General features: G+C 34.7%; 1 protein-coding gene across 1 annotated transcript in view; it reads right to left on the bottom strand.

Moving 5' to 3' along the window:
• Nucleotides 1-370: 370 nt before the first annotated feature.
• Nucleotides 371-19639, bottom strand: part of LOC133515347 (uncharacterized) — a 29679-nt gene continuing 10410 nt past the window's right edge. The window contains exons 4-7 of the mRNA XM_061847871.1: nucleotides 18862-18976; nucleotides 8182-8360; nucleotides 6133-6198; nucleotides 371-2500 (exon numbers count right to left, since the gene is read on the bottom strand). Coding sequence (XP_061703855.1) covers nucleotides 2409-2500; nucleotides 6133-6198; nucleotides 8182-8360; nucleotides 18862-18976 — 452 coding nt within the window. The 3' untranslated portion in view covers nucleotides 371-2408. The remainder of the gene's footprint in view (nucleotides 2501-6132; nucleotides 6199-8181; nucleotides 8361-18861; nucleotides 18977-19639) is intronic.

Raw genomic sequence — 19639 nt, 5'->3', positions numbered from 1 at the left:
TGCCATCTTGTGGCCTGAATCGGAACCATAAACATGTACATGTACACGTCACGTGTTTTCTTGTGCATAGTAAGTGCTGCCATCTGGTGGGCTACATCTGAACAATAAACATCACATTTACGCCTCGCGCCAAAAATCTGACGGCTCCTGTGCTCCTACAGTTCATGCACGCTCCCTTCCGTGAAGGTATTTTGTGATACATAAACACCAATGAAATAAATAAATAATACTGTGAGACAATCTTACACTAACACCTAGTCGTCATAATAAACTCAATAACGCTTTTGTTGTGGGTACTAGACGAATACATATATAGATAAATAACAACAAAACATTCATAACTCAGGAACCATCTTACTTATCTTACTTATTAGGCTAGGAGGCCATAAAGGCCAAAGAAAAGAAAAAAACATTTTGTACAGCCTAATAGACTATAGTTGATCATATTTATTTGCATTTTTAATTAAGTAATTTAGGTATTTGCAATACCGAGAATTTAAATGGAATAAATTAACAAATTGCCTACAAAAGACCACGTACGTCGTCAAATTAATTTAATAAGGCATATATTTATTTTCAAGATGTGTAATTTTGATAAATTAGGTACAAAGAAAAATCTGGCGATTTTCGCGCAATAAAGGCATACCCAATTTATAAAAAGAATGCTGTATGAATTTTTAGAACACGGCGCATAATTAAATTCTCTGCACTCCTGAACAAGTAACACGATTCAAAAATGAATGTGCAGGCGTATTATGGGTGACTATCCGCGCGGCACTACCATTATCACGTTGTTTAACACTTTTTTTAAACTTTTTATTAACTATAATTCAATATTACAACTATAATCCATAAGTACAACGTGTAAACCCTTACTATGCAGTAATAAAAACATTTGTAGAAATTTGAAATTTAATAGCTGTCGATAGGGTTGAATATCATGTTACCCATGATTTTTTTCAATTTGTGATTTTTTTACCTTAGCGCTGTTTCAGACTAGCGTATTTTTATGTGTGTATACGGTCGTTTCGGCGTTATAAGCTTATACGCGTGTAAAATTTCTCTACATTTGGTTTTTACGCGCTTACACGCGCGTTACTTTTCCCTACATTTGATCTATACGCATACGCTTGTGAAAAACGATAGTCTGAAACCGTCTGCGATATTCAAATAATATTCACACCACAATGAAGACAATCAGGTCAGTTTTGGACTACAGTTGAGTGGTTTCACGTAAAGGTTTCATCCGGATTGCGACTGTTGTGTTGACGACATTACCATTGCAGCGTTGTAGAAGCAGAAAATGAACGATGGCACTGTCATTTCTTGTTCTTGAAAAAGCAAAGTTATATGTATAAACATATACCTATTAAGCACACAGTTTTCTTTCTGACATTTCGCGACAAAAATATGTACACAAACAAATGATGTTCCTTTTCCTTGTTAAAAGAACATATTCGTACCTGGACAAAATACAAAGTATTTCAAGAACCTTTGTCAGCACGAAGTCTGTTATATTAAATATACATAATGCTTTCAGTTTTAAAATGCGTGCTAATAAATAATATTCTGTTTAGAAATCATAATGCATACTTATGGTTTCATTTTGAGATGAGACTCTTTGCTTCCTTCATAATATTGTATATTGACACGCCAATAAAATTAGTTTAGAAGTAAGTACCATTGTTACAGCTGCTTATTGAAAACACTTTGGTCAGTGGCTCCGAAACTGTTTTGGGTACTACGTCGGTGGACAGTGTAGGCCAACCATTAATTAGCGAATGACGTAGTGAGTGTTGTGTGCAACCCATTATTTGACCACAATGCCGTAAACGAGGGTAGTTTCTCGCCTCCCCGCCCGCGCTGTGTCATCGGGCGCGGAGGGCTGCGACCCGAAGTCTGCGCCGGTCTGCCAACACAAGCTCCTGACGATACTCCTCATTACGGAGTGAAACAAGTCGAGCGTTTTTCTATTTAAAATACGTGAGTGACCCGTTTTTAATATAATTAATATGATACAAGTGCAATTAAACAGTAAACTATAAATAATCTTAAAAATAAAAATAAAGACTACAAATAAACTTAAAGGTCTTATAAATTATACAATATCTTGATGGAACACCAAAAACTGCCACAACAGCCACAACAAGTGTACTTTAAAAATAAATTAATAATACGTAATCTACCTATTCAATAATTTTGCCTATTCACCATTCCACACCATATTTAAAGACAGTTTTACCTAATAAAGACTTTGTTAAATTTGGACACAATTTTCATTACAAACATTGCATAACTATTCATAGAATAAATTAACAGCAATACCTGACAAATTGAAATGCATATTTTCTTCTCGATTTTAAAAACAGCAAGAGAAATAGGGCTTAGTTGTAATAATACTTTGATATTCAAACGAGTTTAAAAAGTTTTAAATATGAAACAGTCAGAAGCAGCACTGAAATAGTTAAGCTGTCGCGATGATCTCTCAGAGCGGGGCATTCTGGAATAAAATATATTTAGTCGTATAGTCAATGCAGGTAATTTTAAATGATTATAGTTCGTGTCATCCACGATGACGTGCAGATTTATCAAATCTAACCTTTAATAACATGTCAATACGAGTCTTCGTGAATGACACGATCTGTAAGAGAAAAGGGGACGATGTCGCGGGACCACTTCTCCATAGATATAGACCACATTTTCTTCTCTGGATATTTCCCTTCGTTAGATTTATTTTACTTTATTAGATTAAACATAAAATCGAAATATGTCAAACGAAGAGGCATACACTTAGGAGCAAAACTGTCCCAATTAGCATATTAGTAGAATGTGGAGAAGTTGATGTCCTCCTATGGAAACTCCAAATAGGGAACCATTATATAATTAAGAAATTCTGCCACTATAAAATCATCATGAAATTGTTTTTATAGGGCATATTTATGAAGTTACTTTTAGGTGACTTATAGTTCGGTGCAAAAGTGTACCATTAAAAACAGCCATAGAAAATGTCTGTTAGAACAATGTTAAAGACGACTGTTATTCTGCCATAACTAGAAAACTATGTTCACGATTTAAACAGTTGATACCTCATTTTAGAGAGGCTAAATTTCTTAACTATGTATGGTTCCCTATTTGAAGTTTTCATATGAGGAACTAGAAATATTGCAAAAAATAAAAATGTGTTTTTTTCTACTTTTCGATTCGAAATTACAAAATAACCGTAAATGCCAAGTATATACATCATATGTTAGGTCGATTTTTAGAAAATTTCAAGGAGTACTCTTCTCCACATTCTACTAATATGCTACTATTGGGACAGTTTTACTCCTAAGTGTAACTATTGGTAATATTATCAATCAATCAATCAAATCAATCATTTATTTATTTCTTTGAATGCGGTACAATAGTATTCTTATATAATAAATTTTTTTTTTCAGCACATAATAATAGAATAAAATTAAAATTAACAATGTAAAAATATTAATCATAGCGTCGTAAATAATAAAATATCATTCCATAAAAGTACCGTATAAGTAATAAATAATTGTGGTAGTCAAATAATTAGTTAGGTTAAATAATTAATAGCTAAACTAACATTATTAAGGAGCCTCTAGGAAGTCTTTTATTGAGTAAAAACATTTTAGATTAAATATATAGTCAACTGCTTCTTAAATCGATAAACCGGGAGGTTTCTCATATCATATGTATCGGTATTTTCTTCAATATTCTTGGCGCCATTCCAAAGAAAATATTTCGCATTAATGGCATTTTCATAGGCTGAATGTACAACTGTCCCTCATATTGAGAGCGAATTGGTAGCTTATGTATTTCTGCTGCATATGTAAATAAATCTGGATTACGTTTTACGAAAAGAGCTACGTGTAGTATATATAATGAAGGCAGTGTTAGAAGTTTTAATGATTGAAATGAAATAAATCAATAAATAAATAATAAATATTATAGAACATTATTACACAAATTGACTAAGTCCCACAGTAAGCTAAATAAGGCTTGTGTTGAGGGTACTTAGGCAACGATATACAACGTGTCCCAAAACTCAACGATAAGCCGGCACCAGAGGATGGAGCTGCTTATGATTAGTCGAGAAAAAATAAGGAAAAAATATATCTCAATTATTTTAGAAATTACAGAAAAAAAATGAAATTCATCGAAAATCGACACCCCTAATGGTATTTTTAACGACCATTTCACAAATATTCAAATATTACTGTTTTTTTTTTTTGTTTTTGGAAACTTAAGTAGCCCTGCTATCTAACACAGTTCTTAAAAATACCATAATACATGTAGTTTTTACACAAAAAATAATCAAAATTCATTTTGTCCCTACAATTTTGAAAGATTGTTTCTTACAGTCCATGCATCACATTTTGTCTTATTCAGATTAATTATTAAACTATTTTTATTAAGCCATGTTATTATATTACTCAATTCTGTATTTATGTCACGTTCATAATTTCTTAAATCATTAGTATCGTTACATTGTATAACGGATGTACTATTATCCGCAAATAAAACAATTGGATAATTGACATTCTTCGGCAAATCATTAATATAGACTAAAAACAATAACGGACCAAGTACACTTCCCTGAGGAACCCCATGCTGTATAGTGTTCTTCAGATGTATACTTACATTGGTGCTTGGTTGCATTGCATATTCTGGATATCTCAGTATTATGTGTGGAGAAGCCGTCAAATATCGTCATAAGGCTTTTAAATCATTAAATACATAGGTACAATTGTTATATAGATCAATTAATTAACAATAAATTTATCAATCAAATCAATAGTTTAAACTGATCCTGCTTTGTCTTATTTCAAAAAGTTGACAGGAAAAACCTCAATCAAGCTAAATTATCAAAATATTTTAAATAACATGAGTAAATGTTCACTATTTCAGTTGGTAATATATTTCATGCCAAGTTTCATTATAAAATTACGGAGTAAAACGGAGCTGAATATGTATTGAATTACTGACGTTCAGACATCATAAGTAGGTATATTTATTACAAATAAAAAACGAGTTAAACGTTTATCGTAATCCATATACGATGTTTTTACTGCTGCGAAGTCTTTGCGCCGGTTGACTCTCGTTGCAGACATTGACATGTTAAAACTAGTTTTGAACTATTACTATTGACGACGTCATAAATAAAAGTACATTGCTTGCCTTATTTAAAAACTAAAAGTAAGGTAACTTTACTAAGTGTATGAAAGTAAGGTATAAAAGGGTGAATATATCTCTGACGTTGACCGTATCCAATAAATTGAAATTGACCGTAGCAAAGGTTTTACGTATTTCTATCGTGCCACATATCCGCGTTTCACATTATCCCATCCGATATCGGATGTCGGATGATCGTTTGAGAAAAAGAGCTGCTAGGAAATGCCCTCGGTTGATTCACGGTTAGTTTTACTACACTTTAATCGACCGGGATATGGACCGTGATTACCTTTTGTATTGTTTTTGAGCTCCCGATATTTCGATGTAGTTACTTGCATCTTGTTCTCGGGTTGCACAGTTGCATGTTTAAAAACAATACAAATGATAATCACGGTCCATATTCCGGTCGATTTAAGTTTAAATCATGTCTTTTTGTTTTGCATTAACGCTTTCTTTTGAACAACGAAGAAAAATTAAATGAACTAAACGTATAAATAAATATATTGAGGACAATTCTTACACAGATCAACCTAGCCCGGAACTAAGCAAAGCTTGTACTATGGGTACTAAGGGACGATTAACATATTTATTTAGAGAAATACACAGTCATGTACTTATATAGACATATAAATAACATATTTATGTAGATAAATACACAGTCATATACTCATATAGACATATAAATAACATATTAACATATTTATGTAGATAAATACACAGTCATGTACTTATATAGACATATAAATAACATCCATAACTTAGGAACAAACTCGTGATACACACTAATAAATGCCCTTACCGGGATTCGAACCTCTTGCTTCGTAGGCAGGGTCAATAGTCAATACCGACTAGGCACTATTGTTTTATATCTTTATAGTCCTATTCCTCATCTGATAGCAAATCGGACAATGTGAAATCGCTCTAAGGGTTTAGAAATTGTTTACTTACTATTAGTATGCCGCTCCTGTGGTTTCACCACCTCAATAGCGGCGCTGTAGGCCGTCGGCATTAAACCTGAAATAATTTGTTATATACAGGCGTATTCTGATGTTAATAATTGGTTGTTAATTAGATCTGGAAAAGTAATTGCATCAAGTGGCATACGACATTTTTGAGTTGGAATTTCGATTTTATTTTTGTTAATCTATTTTAATATAATGTAATTGACTTGATTTTCCGGGAGCCTGTTTCTGCCACTTGACTGGTATGTGGGGTATGGATCTGATCTGTCAGTGTCAAAAGTTGGTTGAAGAAATGTCACTTTTAACACTGACAGATCAGATTCATAACTAATCCAGATCGAATTAATAACTTGTTATTAAAATCAGAATGCGCCGCATAGGGCTGGCGCTTTCTTTGCCCAGAGGCTAAGTCTGGCGGTGCAGAGGGGTAACGCCGCCAGCGTTCTTGCGACCATGCCGGAAGGAAGTGATTTGGGGGAGATCTTTTATATTTAGTTTTTAGTTTTAAGTTGTTTTGTGTTAGCATAAGTTCGATTTATTTGTTTTAGTTTTAAATTAGTTAACATAAACAATGTACTTGTATATATAATATAATATAATTTAGAATGCGCCTGTAAAATCTCTTTCAATTCACATCGTCGAACTGTGTTCAACATGCCTAAAATATGGTATTCAACCGATAGAAAAAAATGTTACATCTTAATTTCTAAATAAACCATTTTTATCCTCTAATCCATGCCCCTAATACTAGTTTAGGTTTATTACTTTACCTTCAATTAAATTTAAATCATTTTAAATTGGAACACTTTTTTTTATTAGAGCGTTTTTGTTTCGTTCGGTTTCGAAACTAAGAAAATTCTATTATGTAATACGAGTACTATTGATTCAAACCACAATGCCAATTGAATGGGGGGCCACTAGAGGTATAAATAGCTTTCTCCTTTCTATAGCAATTTTAACTTATAAAATCTCTAATACACATACGATAAAAATAATACACATACAATACACATATCGTGGTAGAGAGTGGTCCGAGAGTAGAGGATGGTTCTGTTGCTTGTCTAGTTGGCCGACGCCAGGGTTAGGTAGTGTTGGTTTAGCCTCAAGTCCTCAAGTTTTTGAGTCCTCTGCTTCATGCTCGATTCAGTTTCTAAGACCCTAGTCATCCTCTCGCTCTAGATTAGTCAATCGAAACTTGAGTTCTTTTTGAAAAAAACTGTAAAGTCTTTACAGTTTACAGAGACAGTCCTTTACATAGAACTCTCAAACTAAGTGCATAAGTTTTCTTAAACGCATTGTCTCCACATGCAATTCATGGTTTAAATACTCATTGGCCTATTTTCCTTAGTGAGTATTTAGATAGAACGATAAAATCTACAAACATTTTGACGATATCTTTATCTGAAGGCTCGAGTCCTTTTAAGTTGCGTTTAAAAGACATAATAAAGGACTCGGCCCGGGACTTAAAAGTTTTGAAAGTTTTTTAAGCACAGGGTTGCGTAAAAACCTGTCGAGTAGGTATTTCAAATTTAAACCCAAAAGACTCGAGTTCCTAACAAGACTAAAGGAGATGCAGACTGCACCCTGGATCGCACCACATCATACAGTATACTGTAAGACCAATAGAGTGCGAAAGAGAATCTAAAAATACTCCAGAGTACTTACCAGGGTAGTAAATACTAATACTCATACTATAGTAGTCGTATAGCTGGCGGGCGGTAAGGTCAGGAGTCACACGAACATCGCAAAATTAGTGAAAAACATTCATAATGTGGCCATGTACTTTCGCAGCTCGCTGTACATGCCCCGCGAGTCCATCAGCACCATACGGGTTTCCTGCTCTAGTAGGATCATAAGACTTGCTTCTTTAGCTAAACTGTAGTGCAGTAGCGGTACACATAAGAACAGTAGGTAGTTGTTATGTAGACTGTTCTTATGTAGCAGGATCAATTCACAACATGATCTTCATCATGGAACGGCGCAGCAAGACAAAGGGAGTGAGGAAGAGAGACTAAGCGTAATCCACTGCACTCACCAGGGTAGTACAGACTGGTTCGATTAGTCGTGTAGTTGGCGGGTGGCAGAGTCAGGAGACACACGAACTGCTCCCACGGCCGAGATACGTCGTCATCGTGCACGACGGCAGTGCTGGTCAGCGAGTACATGCCCCACGAGTCCATCTCCGTTCGTGTTTCCACCTGCTTTAGCGGGTTTCTGCGAGCAAAAAGATTAGGTAAGCACTGCAGTTTCATGTTCATTTTGCATCTTTCTCTAACGCATTTTTACTTTTTATAGTGTACTTTATTGCGTACCTACGTGAATAATACTTAATCCGTCTAAGTCAACTCTGCAGGGACTTTGCGAGAAAGTATAGAGAGCCACAATATAATCATAGAGAAATAAGAAGTAATAGAGTGCTCACTCCATATATCAGTTTTGGTACCAAGATGCTTATATATTATTTTCGCAGTCGACATCGAGTAGCGGAACTCTCAGTACTGCCACTCGACAATAGATATAGTGGCAAACAAAAAGTCTAATGCTCAACGATTTTCAGCTAATTTTAATATAACCAGAGTAAGCGTGGGAGTTGAAAATACAGATCCGGTTACTCTGGTAGTAGTAAGTACTTATTTCTTAGGTCGTATGACATGAAGGTTGATATATCTGCGTCGGTATCCACAGATTACAAACAATGAATCTTTGCTTATATTATAAAGAAAACACGCTGGGCACGAGGAATTTCGGACATTGACCCGCCTGTTTTTATTTCTATCGCAAGCGTATACCTAATTTTAATTATGTTGTCCCGCCCATGATGCCGGCGGTCAATGATCTGTGCGATAGAGATCTTTACCTACTTTGAAGTTGGTTGCCTAAGCGACAGTCGTAAATGTCGTAAGTAAATATTCCAACATTTTGGACACGGGCATGTCCTTAAACTTTATTCAGAAGAGAGTTATGGGCACTGTAAATGTCATCTCGCTTTGTGTGGTAGGGCACAGCACAGGGGATGTCCTTCCAGATCTAGAGCAGAACGCAACTAGGGAAGTACCATATATTTAGTATGGTATACCGAACTATTTGACCACTTTGACTGCTACAAAGTATTAGACGCTGACTGTACCTCCACCTTACAGAAAACTACAGCCAAAATAACACTAGACCCTACTCATAGTGTTGTATTCCTGGCGGTGAGTAAGGTTGCCAGAGCTCAACGAGGGTGCGAAGTCTTAAAGTTGGCAACGCGCATGTAACTCTTCTGGAGTTGCAGGCTTACATAGGCTACGGAGACTGTTCACCTTCAGACGGGCCGATTGCTTGTTTGCCACCGAGGTAGTGTAAAAAGAATGCCAGCAGAGAAAAACATTCAATTGAACTGAAAGGTATATTATTATGTCGTATTAGGTAACTGATAGTTAGCCATAAAAGGCTCCGATAATAGAAGCAAGTCGTATTTCTGACTAAAAATACATCCATTAAATTCAGGACCCATTTATTTGATTTAGTTATTTTCCGACCCGAATTATATCACTTTAGTTTCTAGTTTTTGGTAATAGAGCGTCTCATTCTCATGCCTTTTCATGATATTTCAGTCGCGCTGCAGGCCAAAGAGCATATAATCACTAAGTTGTACTGCAGGCTACTAAATAATAAGTGACGGCGTGGTGTTTAGTTATCGATTAATTAGGAAGAATTTAGCCTACAGATTTCATGAACAGTTAACTTCTCTCTCTCTTCTTCCTCGCGTTGTCCCGGCATTTTGCCACGGCTCATGAGAGCCTGGGGTCCGCTTGACAACTAATCCCAAGATTTGGCGTAGGCACTAGTTTTTATTAAAGCGATTGCCATCTGACCTTCCAACCCAGAAGGTAAACTAGGCCCTGTCGGGATTAGTCCGGTTTCCTCACGATGTTTTCCTTCATCGAAAAGCGACTGGTAAATACGGTTTGTATGGAGAAGCGGCCGTCCCCTTTCCTCTTAATTATAGTTACAGGGTGTTCTTGTAAATTATTGTTATTATAAATACAAGTTTAGCACATATTTTAGACTGCAAATATTATATTATTAAACCAAATTTTAATACATGCTATAAAAATTACAATTAAAATTGAATATTAGACTAATTGGATTAATATCAAATAAATTACATTACATAAGTTGATTTCATTATATTAGGTACATACAATTTTTATTGAATTACCTACATTATAATAATATTATACGCACGAAATGTCATTTGATATTTACCACTAGCTTTTCGGTGAAGGAAAACATCGTGATGAAACCTGCATACATCTGCGAAATTTAAGGAAATTGACATCATGACAGTGCACTGTCAATACATTTATGAGAATATTCTGTATGTGCATAAAAATATTGCCGATTTTAAGAAAAATTGTGACATTCATAATATTAATACTAGAAATAAACATAAGTTCGCCGTGCCCTTCACTCGGCTCCATAAAATTAAAAAATCATTCATGGGTAATTGTGTGAGATTTTATAATAAACTTCCAAACCATATTACTGAGTTACCAATTAATAAATTTAAGAATCATGTAAAGCGTAAACTTATTTCTAAAGCTTATTATACCACACAAGACTACATGAATGATAAAACAACGTGGGATTAATTGTGATTCGAAATGATTAATTATTTATTATATTTGAATAATGATGATGAAATGGATATTCCAATGCATGTATTTCCTTTGTTGTTTTTATTATATTTGTTTGACATTTAGAATTTATTCTAGAAACAATCTAGACTAGTATTTTTTATAATTTTTTTTTTATGACTATATTTTGTGAAAGTTTTAGTATTAAATTTGATCTATGAATTATATTCATTAGTATTATATATGGAATAATATTTACAACATCAATAAATTGCTCTGATAATTAGATTAAGATAATTATATGTAATATTGTCTTACTATTCATAAGTGCTTGTTGCTAGGCCTACATTAATAAAGTATATTTGAATTGAATTGAATTGAAGAAATTCAAAGGTGTATGTGAAGTCCCCAATCCGCATTGGGCTAGCGTGGGGACTATAGCCCGAGCCCTCTCGCACATGAGAGGAGGCCTGTGCCCGTGGGACGTATATAGGCTGAATTATTATATTATATATAATAATATTATTTATTTGCATCATTGTGTTCAATGTACTCTTTGACTATAGAAACAGTCCTCTAATAGAAAACCTGCCATTTTCTTCCTAAATCTGTTAGTGAATTGAATGGCAGGAAATGTGTCTGAATGCCTTCCTTTATTCTAAGCATCGTGTCATCTCTTTCAGATATTCATTCATAATACAAAACAAATGTGTCTCCCAGAGATCTGCCTGGCGAGATCAAAGATTGCTGTCAATATCATATTTCCTTTGTAGTTGTCATCGCCTTATCTGTTATTTATTTGTGATAAGAAATAAATGATACAAAATAAGTAACACATTGCAAATAGGTTTCCTAGTAAAATTGCGTATATGACAGTTTTGTTTTTTAATAAATCGAATATTATATCAAACGAAAGCTTATTATTAATACATAATCTAACTGGAATAGGTTGCCTTATTAAAAAATTGGTCCAGTTCATGGTTGCCTACACTTAAGATAAAAAACCGGTTAATCTAGGCAACCATGAACTTAACCTGTTACAGTTAGATTATAAATTATATATACAATAAGCTTTTATGTAATATAATATAAGATTAAATAACTAAAAAAAAGTTAAAAAAAACTGTCCGTATACAATTTAACCAGGCAACCTATCTGCAATGTATCAATGTGAATATTATCTATCATTTATTCCTTATCACAAATAAATAACAAATGAAATATTTTAGGGTAGACAACTAGATTAATAGTTAGAATGACAATAGGATATTTAAACAAAATCGACTCATTTATTTCAACAGTTTTATTAATGTTTTCCGTTAGCTGGTTGCACGTTAATTCGCACCTTCCAACAAGTCAAAGTCTCCATGTCCCTGTTGAAAGATACGATAGCCACATACACTCCATACTTCCTGGCCATCTGGCCATGAATCAAGTGCTCCAATTTGTTGATATCCGCCTTTACCATATTATACTTTCCTTTCTTTAGCATGCACTTCTTAGAAAAAGGAATCCCCATTGCATTCAATATGGCTCTAACGGTGAAGCTTTCGCAGTTCATGTTTTTCAATTCAAACAGCCATTCTATACCGTTTGGTGTTTCAAGTCCGTATTTCATATAAGCGTTGTGTCGCTCTTCTTTGAAATCTTCTTTTACTTCTAAGAATCCTCTTAGGTCACCTACTCCTTGGCTGTTGTTATATATTTCAATGTGAACATTAAATGGGATAACTTTTGCGGAAGGCAGGATCGGATGTGTACATTTTTCTATGGATAACCATGAAGCAACATATTTTTCGGAGGCAAATAATTTGAGACGTAATAATAATAAGCCAAAAGTTAAAAGTGATACGTTTGGTTTCATTGTGGCTTCAGTATGAAATATGCGACACAAAATTGCGATTGTAATATTTTGTTACTATTTAAAAATGAGGGTTTGGTCATCGATTAGTATAAAAATGTCTGAGGAGGAGGACATAATTTATTTTCTAGTAAAAGAACAGGTTTTATAAAAATCTTTTTCTACAAATTGAGGGAACTTTTTTATGATAAAGCTTGGTATTTTTTATAGATGATTGAGTGTTCTATTAAAATATTGTTTTAACTCTTTTAGTCTTCATATTCATCGACTCCACCGGTGGGAGGAAAATATTACTAAAAATAACCTTCTCCTTTTTTTAAAGTCGGTTTTAAATACTTTTCTTTACTGAACCCGCTGTCAAAAATAACAACAATATTTAAGATAATGTGATCTATATCAAAAACTGAAATGATGATGTAATTATACGGTCATAAGAGTCATGGACATAATCGAGAAATGATCGCGGCAAGTACTCACCTAAACACGACAATCATAACGAACATGCGTAGGCAGTCTATCTATATCTATGATGATAATATTATATACCTACGCATTTACATAATGAGGTCCAAGTATACCTAAACTAAAGCTAAAACACCTGTTTCTTTTGTATACATTTGTTATTAAGGAGGTCAAACAAAAGCAACTAGGCCCTTAGCATTTTCTTGAGATAAAATCTCTAACTTTGTTACAGATTCCTCCTTGATTCATAATAGTCAGTTAGTTAGAGACGAGAGAAAGAGCTAATAAGTAAAAGAAGTTTAAAACTTCTAACAGACTACGTTGTTTGTTCTTAAAGAGCACTATGTTTAAGAAGTAGATAAATCAATGGCTATATAAATTAAACGTTTTTTCTACTCGTCAACTGTAATGGTTGAATTGAGATTTCTTATACCAAACTATAATTGCGTACTTTTCATGTATGGGCTCCAGGGCATCGTAACTTTAGTATGTACACATTTATGAATAAGGGGGTTAGTCAGTAAATAGGGCACAGGGGAACTTTTACGTGTCAAATTTTTACAATCAATAAAAATAACAAAATACAATTACTCATATGGAATCAATTAAATATTAGTACTTTATTATACTATACAGTCTAAACAAAAAATACTAAAATTCTTTAGAGGTGTAAAAGTCTCTAAGTGTCAGAGATAAAATATAATTTAAAAAAAAACAATCATTTAAATGTACTTAGAGATGTAAAGGGTCTCCAAGACTTGAATTCTTATATAAATAATTTAGACATGAAATTAAAAATCAGACAATCAAACAAGAACCGAATGAAGTGTCTCACGTTAATGCCACTCAAAAGTAAAGTTGCATACTCATAACATAACATGTTATAAATATGCAACTTTAAGGATGAGAAACGTCACCACGGAGGACAATTTCTGCGATATAAAGACCATCTCAAAGCAACATTCCACCTGAGTGTTACGTTGGGAGTAGACCAGAAAGGCGTAATAAAGTAATAAAAGGTGTAGCTACTGTCGAAGAAGCTCGGCTTGAACACCTGGACCAAAAGCGCCTTCAACGGAAGTATCGGCCTAAGGTAGTTATAGTACGTCCGGTGTTGAGATTTTTAACTTTGTACTGTGGATTCTCGATTTGTATGCAAAAACCGCATGGTATAACACATTGGCTCCGCCTCTCCATGCGAAGGTGCGAATCCCACGACAATTCGCGCTTTCGGACATGCCACACCGAGCTTCATAGTACCTTGCGGATTTTTGTATATAAAGGCGAATTCGTCACTTCGCACTTCGCAACGAAACGTGCGGCAGTGTGATAATCGCCTAAGCCGTCCTACGCATACACGACACGTGTAACGATCAGGGGCAGCTTTATTGTGCACAGTGCGAACGAACATTTAAAAATACGTTCGGTTTTGAGAGCTATATACTCGCTCATCAGAGAAAATTGTAAAGACCCATGGTTGTCGGAAACGACATAGAGGATAATATGTACACGCGGTGTATCGCGAGTAACTAGAAAGATTTTAACCACGCTTTTCTGAGGCCAAAAGAAGGAAAGAACATTATATGAATTTCGGTCAATTTCACCAATATAATTTTATGACTTTATACATAAAAAAAAGAAAAGTAGAAATTACTTTTTTTTTCGTAAAATCTAGTTTTTGCAAAGTCTTGTTTGGGCCTTTTTTGCATCTCTCAATGAGGATATTTAGACTACAACCCATAAAGCTATTCGTCGCCATCAAAAAGGCATTTAAACAAGTAAGAATAAAAATATATATTTTTCAATTGGCATTAACTCTAAAACTAAGCGAACGAAAATTTACAAGACATTTTAGTCTTTTAATATGATCAGAAATTCACTGTTAAAATCTAACACTGTTAAATACAGCGATGTATAAGATCTGTTGCTAAATTTTGCAAGATTGTAATAGCTCTGGCCATACTTGCTCATTTTCTAACAATATGTTATACAGTATCCAGCGGCAGATATCCGATTTCAAATTCAAATAATTTTCGACCGCTAGGTCCGTGCGAGGGAGGCGCGGGCGGTGTTTTAGTTTCGTGAGTGTTGCAGATTGATTAGTAACACTGGGTCGCTGGCCAGCAGAGCACCGTGCGGTATGTAATATGCTAATGAGGCGTATGAAATCAAAGGATTTTCACTAATTTTGGATTTGCATTAATTTCGGAATATGCGGAAAAGGTTTGAGTAGTGCTTATACAGCCATGGTCGAAATTTAATAAATATGATACGTATTCAAAAACTAGAATCGGAAATCATCTTTTTTTCTTTGAAGTAAATAAGTTTTGGTTTACCTATATGATTAAGTTTTTTAAAATCGGAAATACAGCTGGACACCCTGTATAATAAATTAATAATTCCCAGCTGCTAAGATGTTTTCCCTGATACTGTACACTCTTTCAATGTTCAATACTGTCTATCATGCAATGGAAAACAGAATCACTGTTTTTTTTAAATGAAATATGTGACCTGTAAATATTTGAGTCTAATAACTGTTCTGTTTGTTTTTCTGAAAATACGAATTCAATTTTTTTAAATCATAAAACATTTATTACTTTATATTATAAAATTAAGTAATTACAATCACGGACCCTGTTACTCGCAGGGCGTAGCAACATATTTATACCAGAAAAACAAACAGAATAGTTATTAGATTCAAATATTTACAGGATTGACAAATATTTACGTGATTTTGTCTGTAAATTCACCTATAGTATTAACTTGTATTTTATTATGCAATCCGGCCCGGTATGAATATCTATTTAATAAAAAAGGATATATAAATATTTTTCGGTGAAGGAAAACATCGTGAGGAAACCGGACTAATCCCAACAAGGCCTAGTTTATCCTCTGGGTTGGAAGGTCAGATGGCAGTCGCTTTCGTAAAAACTAGTGCCTACGCCACATCTTGGGATTAGTTGTCAAGCGGACCCCAGGCTCCCATGAGCCTCGGCAAAATGCCGGGAGGAAGAAAAAAAAAACTTAGTAGTCAATTATTGTTGACAACAATACAAGAACTACATAACAATTAGGTAGTCTTAAATAATTTCTTTTACTCATTCAATCCATTAATGTTTACTGTAGCAAGTCGACCTAAATTATAAATCGTGTCATTCACGAAGACGCGAGCCTTAACTCGTATTGTCCTGTTATTAAAGGTTATATTTGACAAATCTGCGCGTCATCGTGGATGACAAGAACTTTAACAACCATGGACGTATAACGTACTCACATAATTATACACCTGGAACGAACAATAGCTACCTACAATTTTATTTCCTGTCGATAATGAACCATAATACCAAAGATAAATTTATATTTATTGAATCATACACGGTAACTTGACATTTAAAGCAGATCGTTACATCGATTTATAATTAAAGTATGCTATTAACTTAATAAACCAGAACTTATAACTACTTGGGGGGAGTCACTTGCCCAGCAGTGGGACACAATAGGCTCGTAATAATAACTACTGGTAACATGAGAGAGGTGATTAAAGGAAACTAGTAAAAAAACGATCCAAAAGAGAGTAACCCATACTGAAAAAAAAGCCGAATTCATTGGTAATTCAAAAATAGCTGAACTTAGGTTATAAAGAAATAAATATCTGATAAATATCCTAAATACAATTTTATTGATACAGACTGACCTGTTGTAAGGGCCCAGCCACATGTCCACGGTGCGGAAACGCAACAGCGCCGCACCCGCTGCACCGTGTAAATACACGGCGTCGTCGTAAAAACTCACAGTGGCGCCGCGACACCTTGAGCGGTTTAATCTTCTTCAGCCTCCTCACTAGTCACCAGTACCACAAACCATCATTTTAATTAGTCACGAGACTATACTTCAGAATAAGTAATTACCGAAGACCCCAATCATTCAGATACATCTTTCAAATCAATGTCTTTGAATCTCAATTAATTATAATTAAAGTTACACAGGTTGTTTATTTCGTCACCTGCAATAATTTACGGGCTGAATAGGTATATGGGTCATACTGAGCAACTTTTATTATGGGAGCATCCCCGAATCACGAAAAAAAATTTTACTCTCTTAGAAAATGTTAAGGTCAGACAGCCAAATTGTATGATACAGCCAAATTTCCTCCTTTTCCTCGGCGCGCACAGTGATTCTCCGCGACGTGGTGGCACCGTGAGTTTGTACGACACCGTGCATTTCCATGGTGCGGCGCCGTACATTTCTGCACGGCGACGGCGCCACACCGTGCATATGTGGCCGGGCCCTTCGCAAATCTCAATTTTTTTGTAATAATAACAAATATATTTTATTATTTAGTATTATACAAATATTCCTTTTAGTGCAAGAACTGTGTGTGACTGTGTTAAATAAGTTATATTGACTTATTAAGAGGAAAGAGGACGATTTTCCATTCGAACGTAGTCCCAGTATCCACTCTGGATATTGACATTATGGAAAATAATTTCACACAATTGGAAGCATATTAAAAATGTTTTAGAATGTTCAATTTGAGCTCTTTCAAATGATACCCCACTTCTAGACTTTGATGCCCCCTCTTCATATTGGGCATTTTCCATAGTTATTAAAAAAAAGAATACCTTCAATGTGTTTAGGTTAGCGTTGTGCATATTAACTATTCCAAATCGATAGATTAACTGGTTCTCGAGATATTTAGCGATGTGACAGACAAACAGATGGACAGAGTCTCACCATAAGGGTTCCTTTTGTACCTTTTTGGTACGGAATCCTAAAAATAGAAGCGAAAAACAGATTGCATACAACATGTTTAATGCTTCTAACTCCTATAATAATTAAAAATTCGAAAAAAACGTAGCTGTAAACATAGCTGTGGTTAATATACAAGAAAATATGTCAAAATATTTTCAATAATGTTCGTATCCAGGGAGGAAAATGACTACTACATTTGTTTGAAAACGCGGATCCTCCACTTTCATATTAATTGTCGCGTTGAAATATTGCCAAATATTTAGCATTGTTAATGCCGTTATTATCGTCTGTAACTTAGAATTCAAAAAAATAAAATAACCAAAATGTGACAAAGAGAAGTCAAACTATAGATTGCATTTCGTTTGCGTGTTACATTTTGGTCGTAGTGCATACCTAAATCAGCTCAGGCCCGCGAAATTACTTTATCTAGCCTGCCGCCCATCCTTCGCAATAATTTGTACATAGACCACGAAATAATAAAAATGCATTTTTGCTGCAATGATGGCCCTCCACTGAATTTTTTTAAACTTTCTGGCGCGCCATTAAGAAAGTTTGCCCACCACTGGCCTAAATAGTTGATAGAATAGAGGCTTCTGGGATAGAGTAACTATGGTGACAAGTGACAACGGGGTTGTCGTTGAGATTCAAGATGGCGAAGACGTCTCGTGAATATTTTTTTGTGTTTTGCTCATTAATGTTGTTTAAAGTGTAATATTGATAACTTATTATGCAGTAAACTATTGAGGAAGTGTGCAACTAATGAAAAACTAATCTTAAAACGCGTTTAACCATGTTTTAATCAACACCCGGCAATCTATCGTGGCTTTTAGTAACATCCAGCTGTCTCTTTACTAAAAGCAACTACCGAACAACGTCATGCTCTGCGTGCACAAATAAAAGTTACTACTGAACAACGACACTTGACATTGGCAAAATCATCATAGATTTGATGGAGGCCATATTTTAAAAGAAGAACTGACAACGATTTACTTATGGCATATTCTTTAGTACAACTTACCCTTTCGAAAGTATGGTCATGGTCGGCTTCGGGTACAAATCCTCCGCGGCGCACGTGAGTGTCACTAGGAACACGTATTTTTTCTCCTGTACGAAGTGGAAGTTTTTGCCTGGACCTGCAAATATGTATACAATCAGTATATAGGACGTAATGTTTTATACATTTTATATGTTATATACATACGTGACCGTACTCATTACTGTTAATAACTATAGTTATGAGAACAACCCTGAAATCGCAAAAAAAAGATCAGTACCCCTAGTGTAAATTTAGTCGATAGCGAAACGTGACGTACGCGTTTGCGTTAAGTCTCATTTTGTCTGGGTTTTTGAACAGCGCGCCAAGCGGGACGTTTTGGAAAGTCAAAAATCTCATACAAAATGACACTTAACGCAAACGCGTACGTCACGTTTCGCTGTCGAAAATATTTACACTAGGGGTACAGGCGTTCCATACTTTAGTTCAAATCTTCTAGTATAATAGTAAAAGTCGCAATGAAGTAGCAAAGAGTAAATAAAATCGCGTAATATACATATATCTTGTAACACCTATAAAAGGTAAAAATTACACTAGTATTATGTTATTTATGCTCAATATAAGGGATGACTAAAAATCTTAGACAGAAACCTAAGAATTTAACGTACGGCGCGGCACGAACTAAAGTCACGTTCCCAGCCTAGGCCGGCAAATGTTGTGGAAGAATCTATTAGGAGCGCGTCTCGCTAAAGCTCCCGCAACGATATGTTTCGTACTTTATCACAAACTCAGTCAATAAAAA

This window comes from Cydia pomonella, chromosome 2, assembly GCF_033807575.1.
Source record: "Cydia pomonella isolate Wapato2018A chromosome 2, ilCydPomo1, whole genome shotgun sequence".
In the NCBI taxonomy this organism is placed as follows: domain Eukaryota; kingdom Metazoa; phylum Arthropoda; class Insecta; order Lepidoptera; family Tortricidae; genus Cydia; species Cydia pomonella.
Note: the sequence above shows the minus strand (reverse complement) of the source record. Positions and strands in the feature narration are given on the sequence as shown.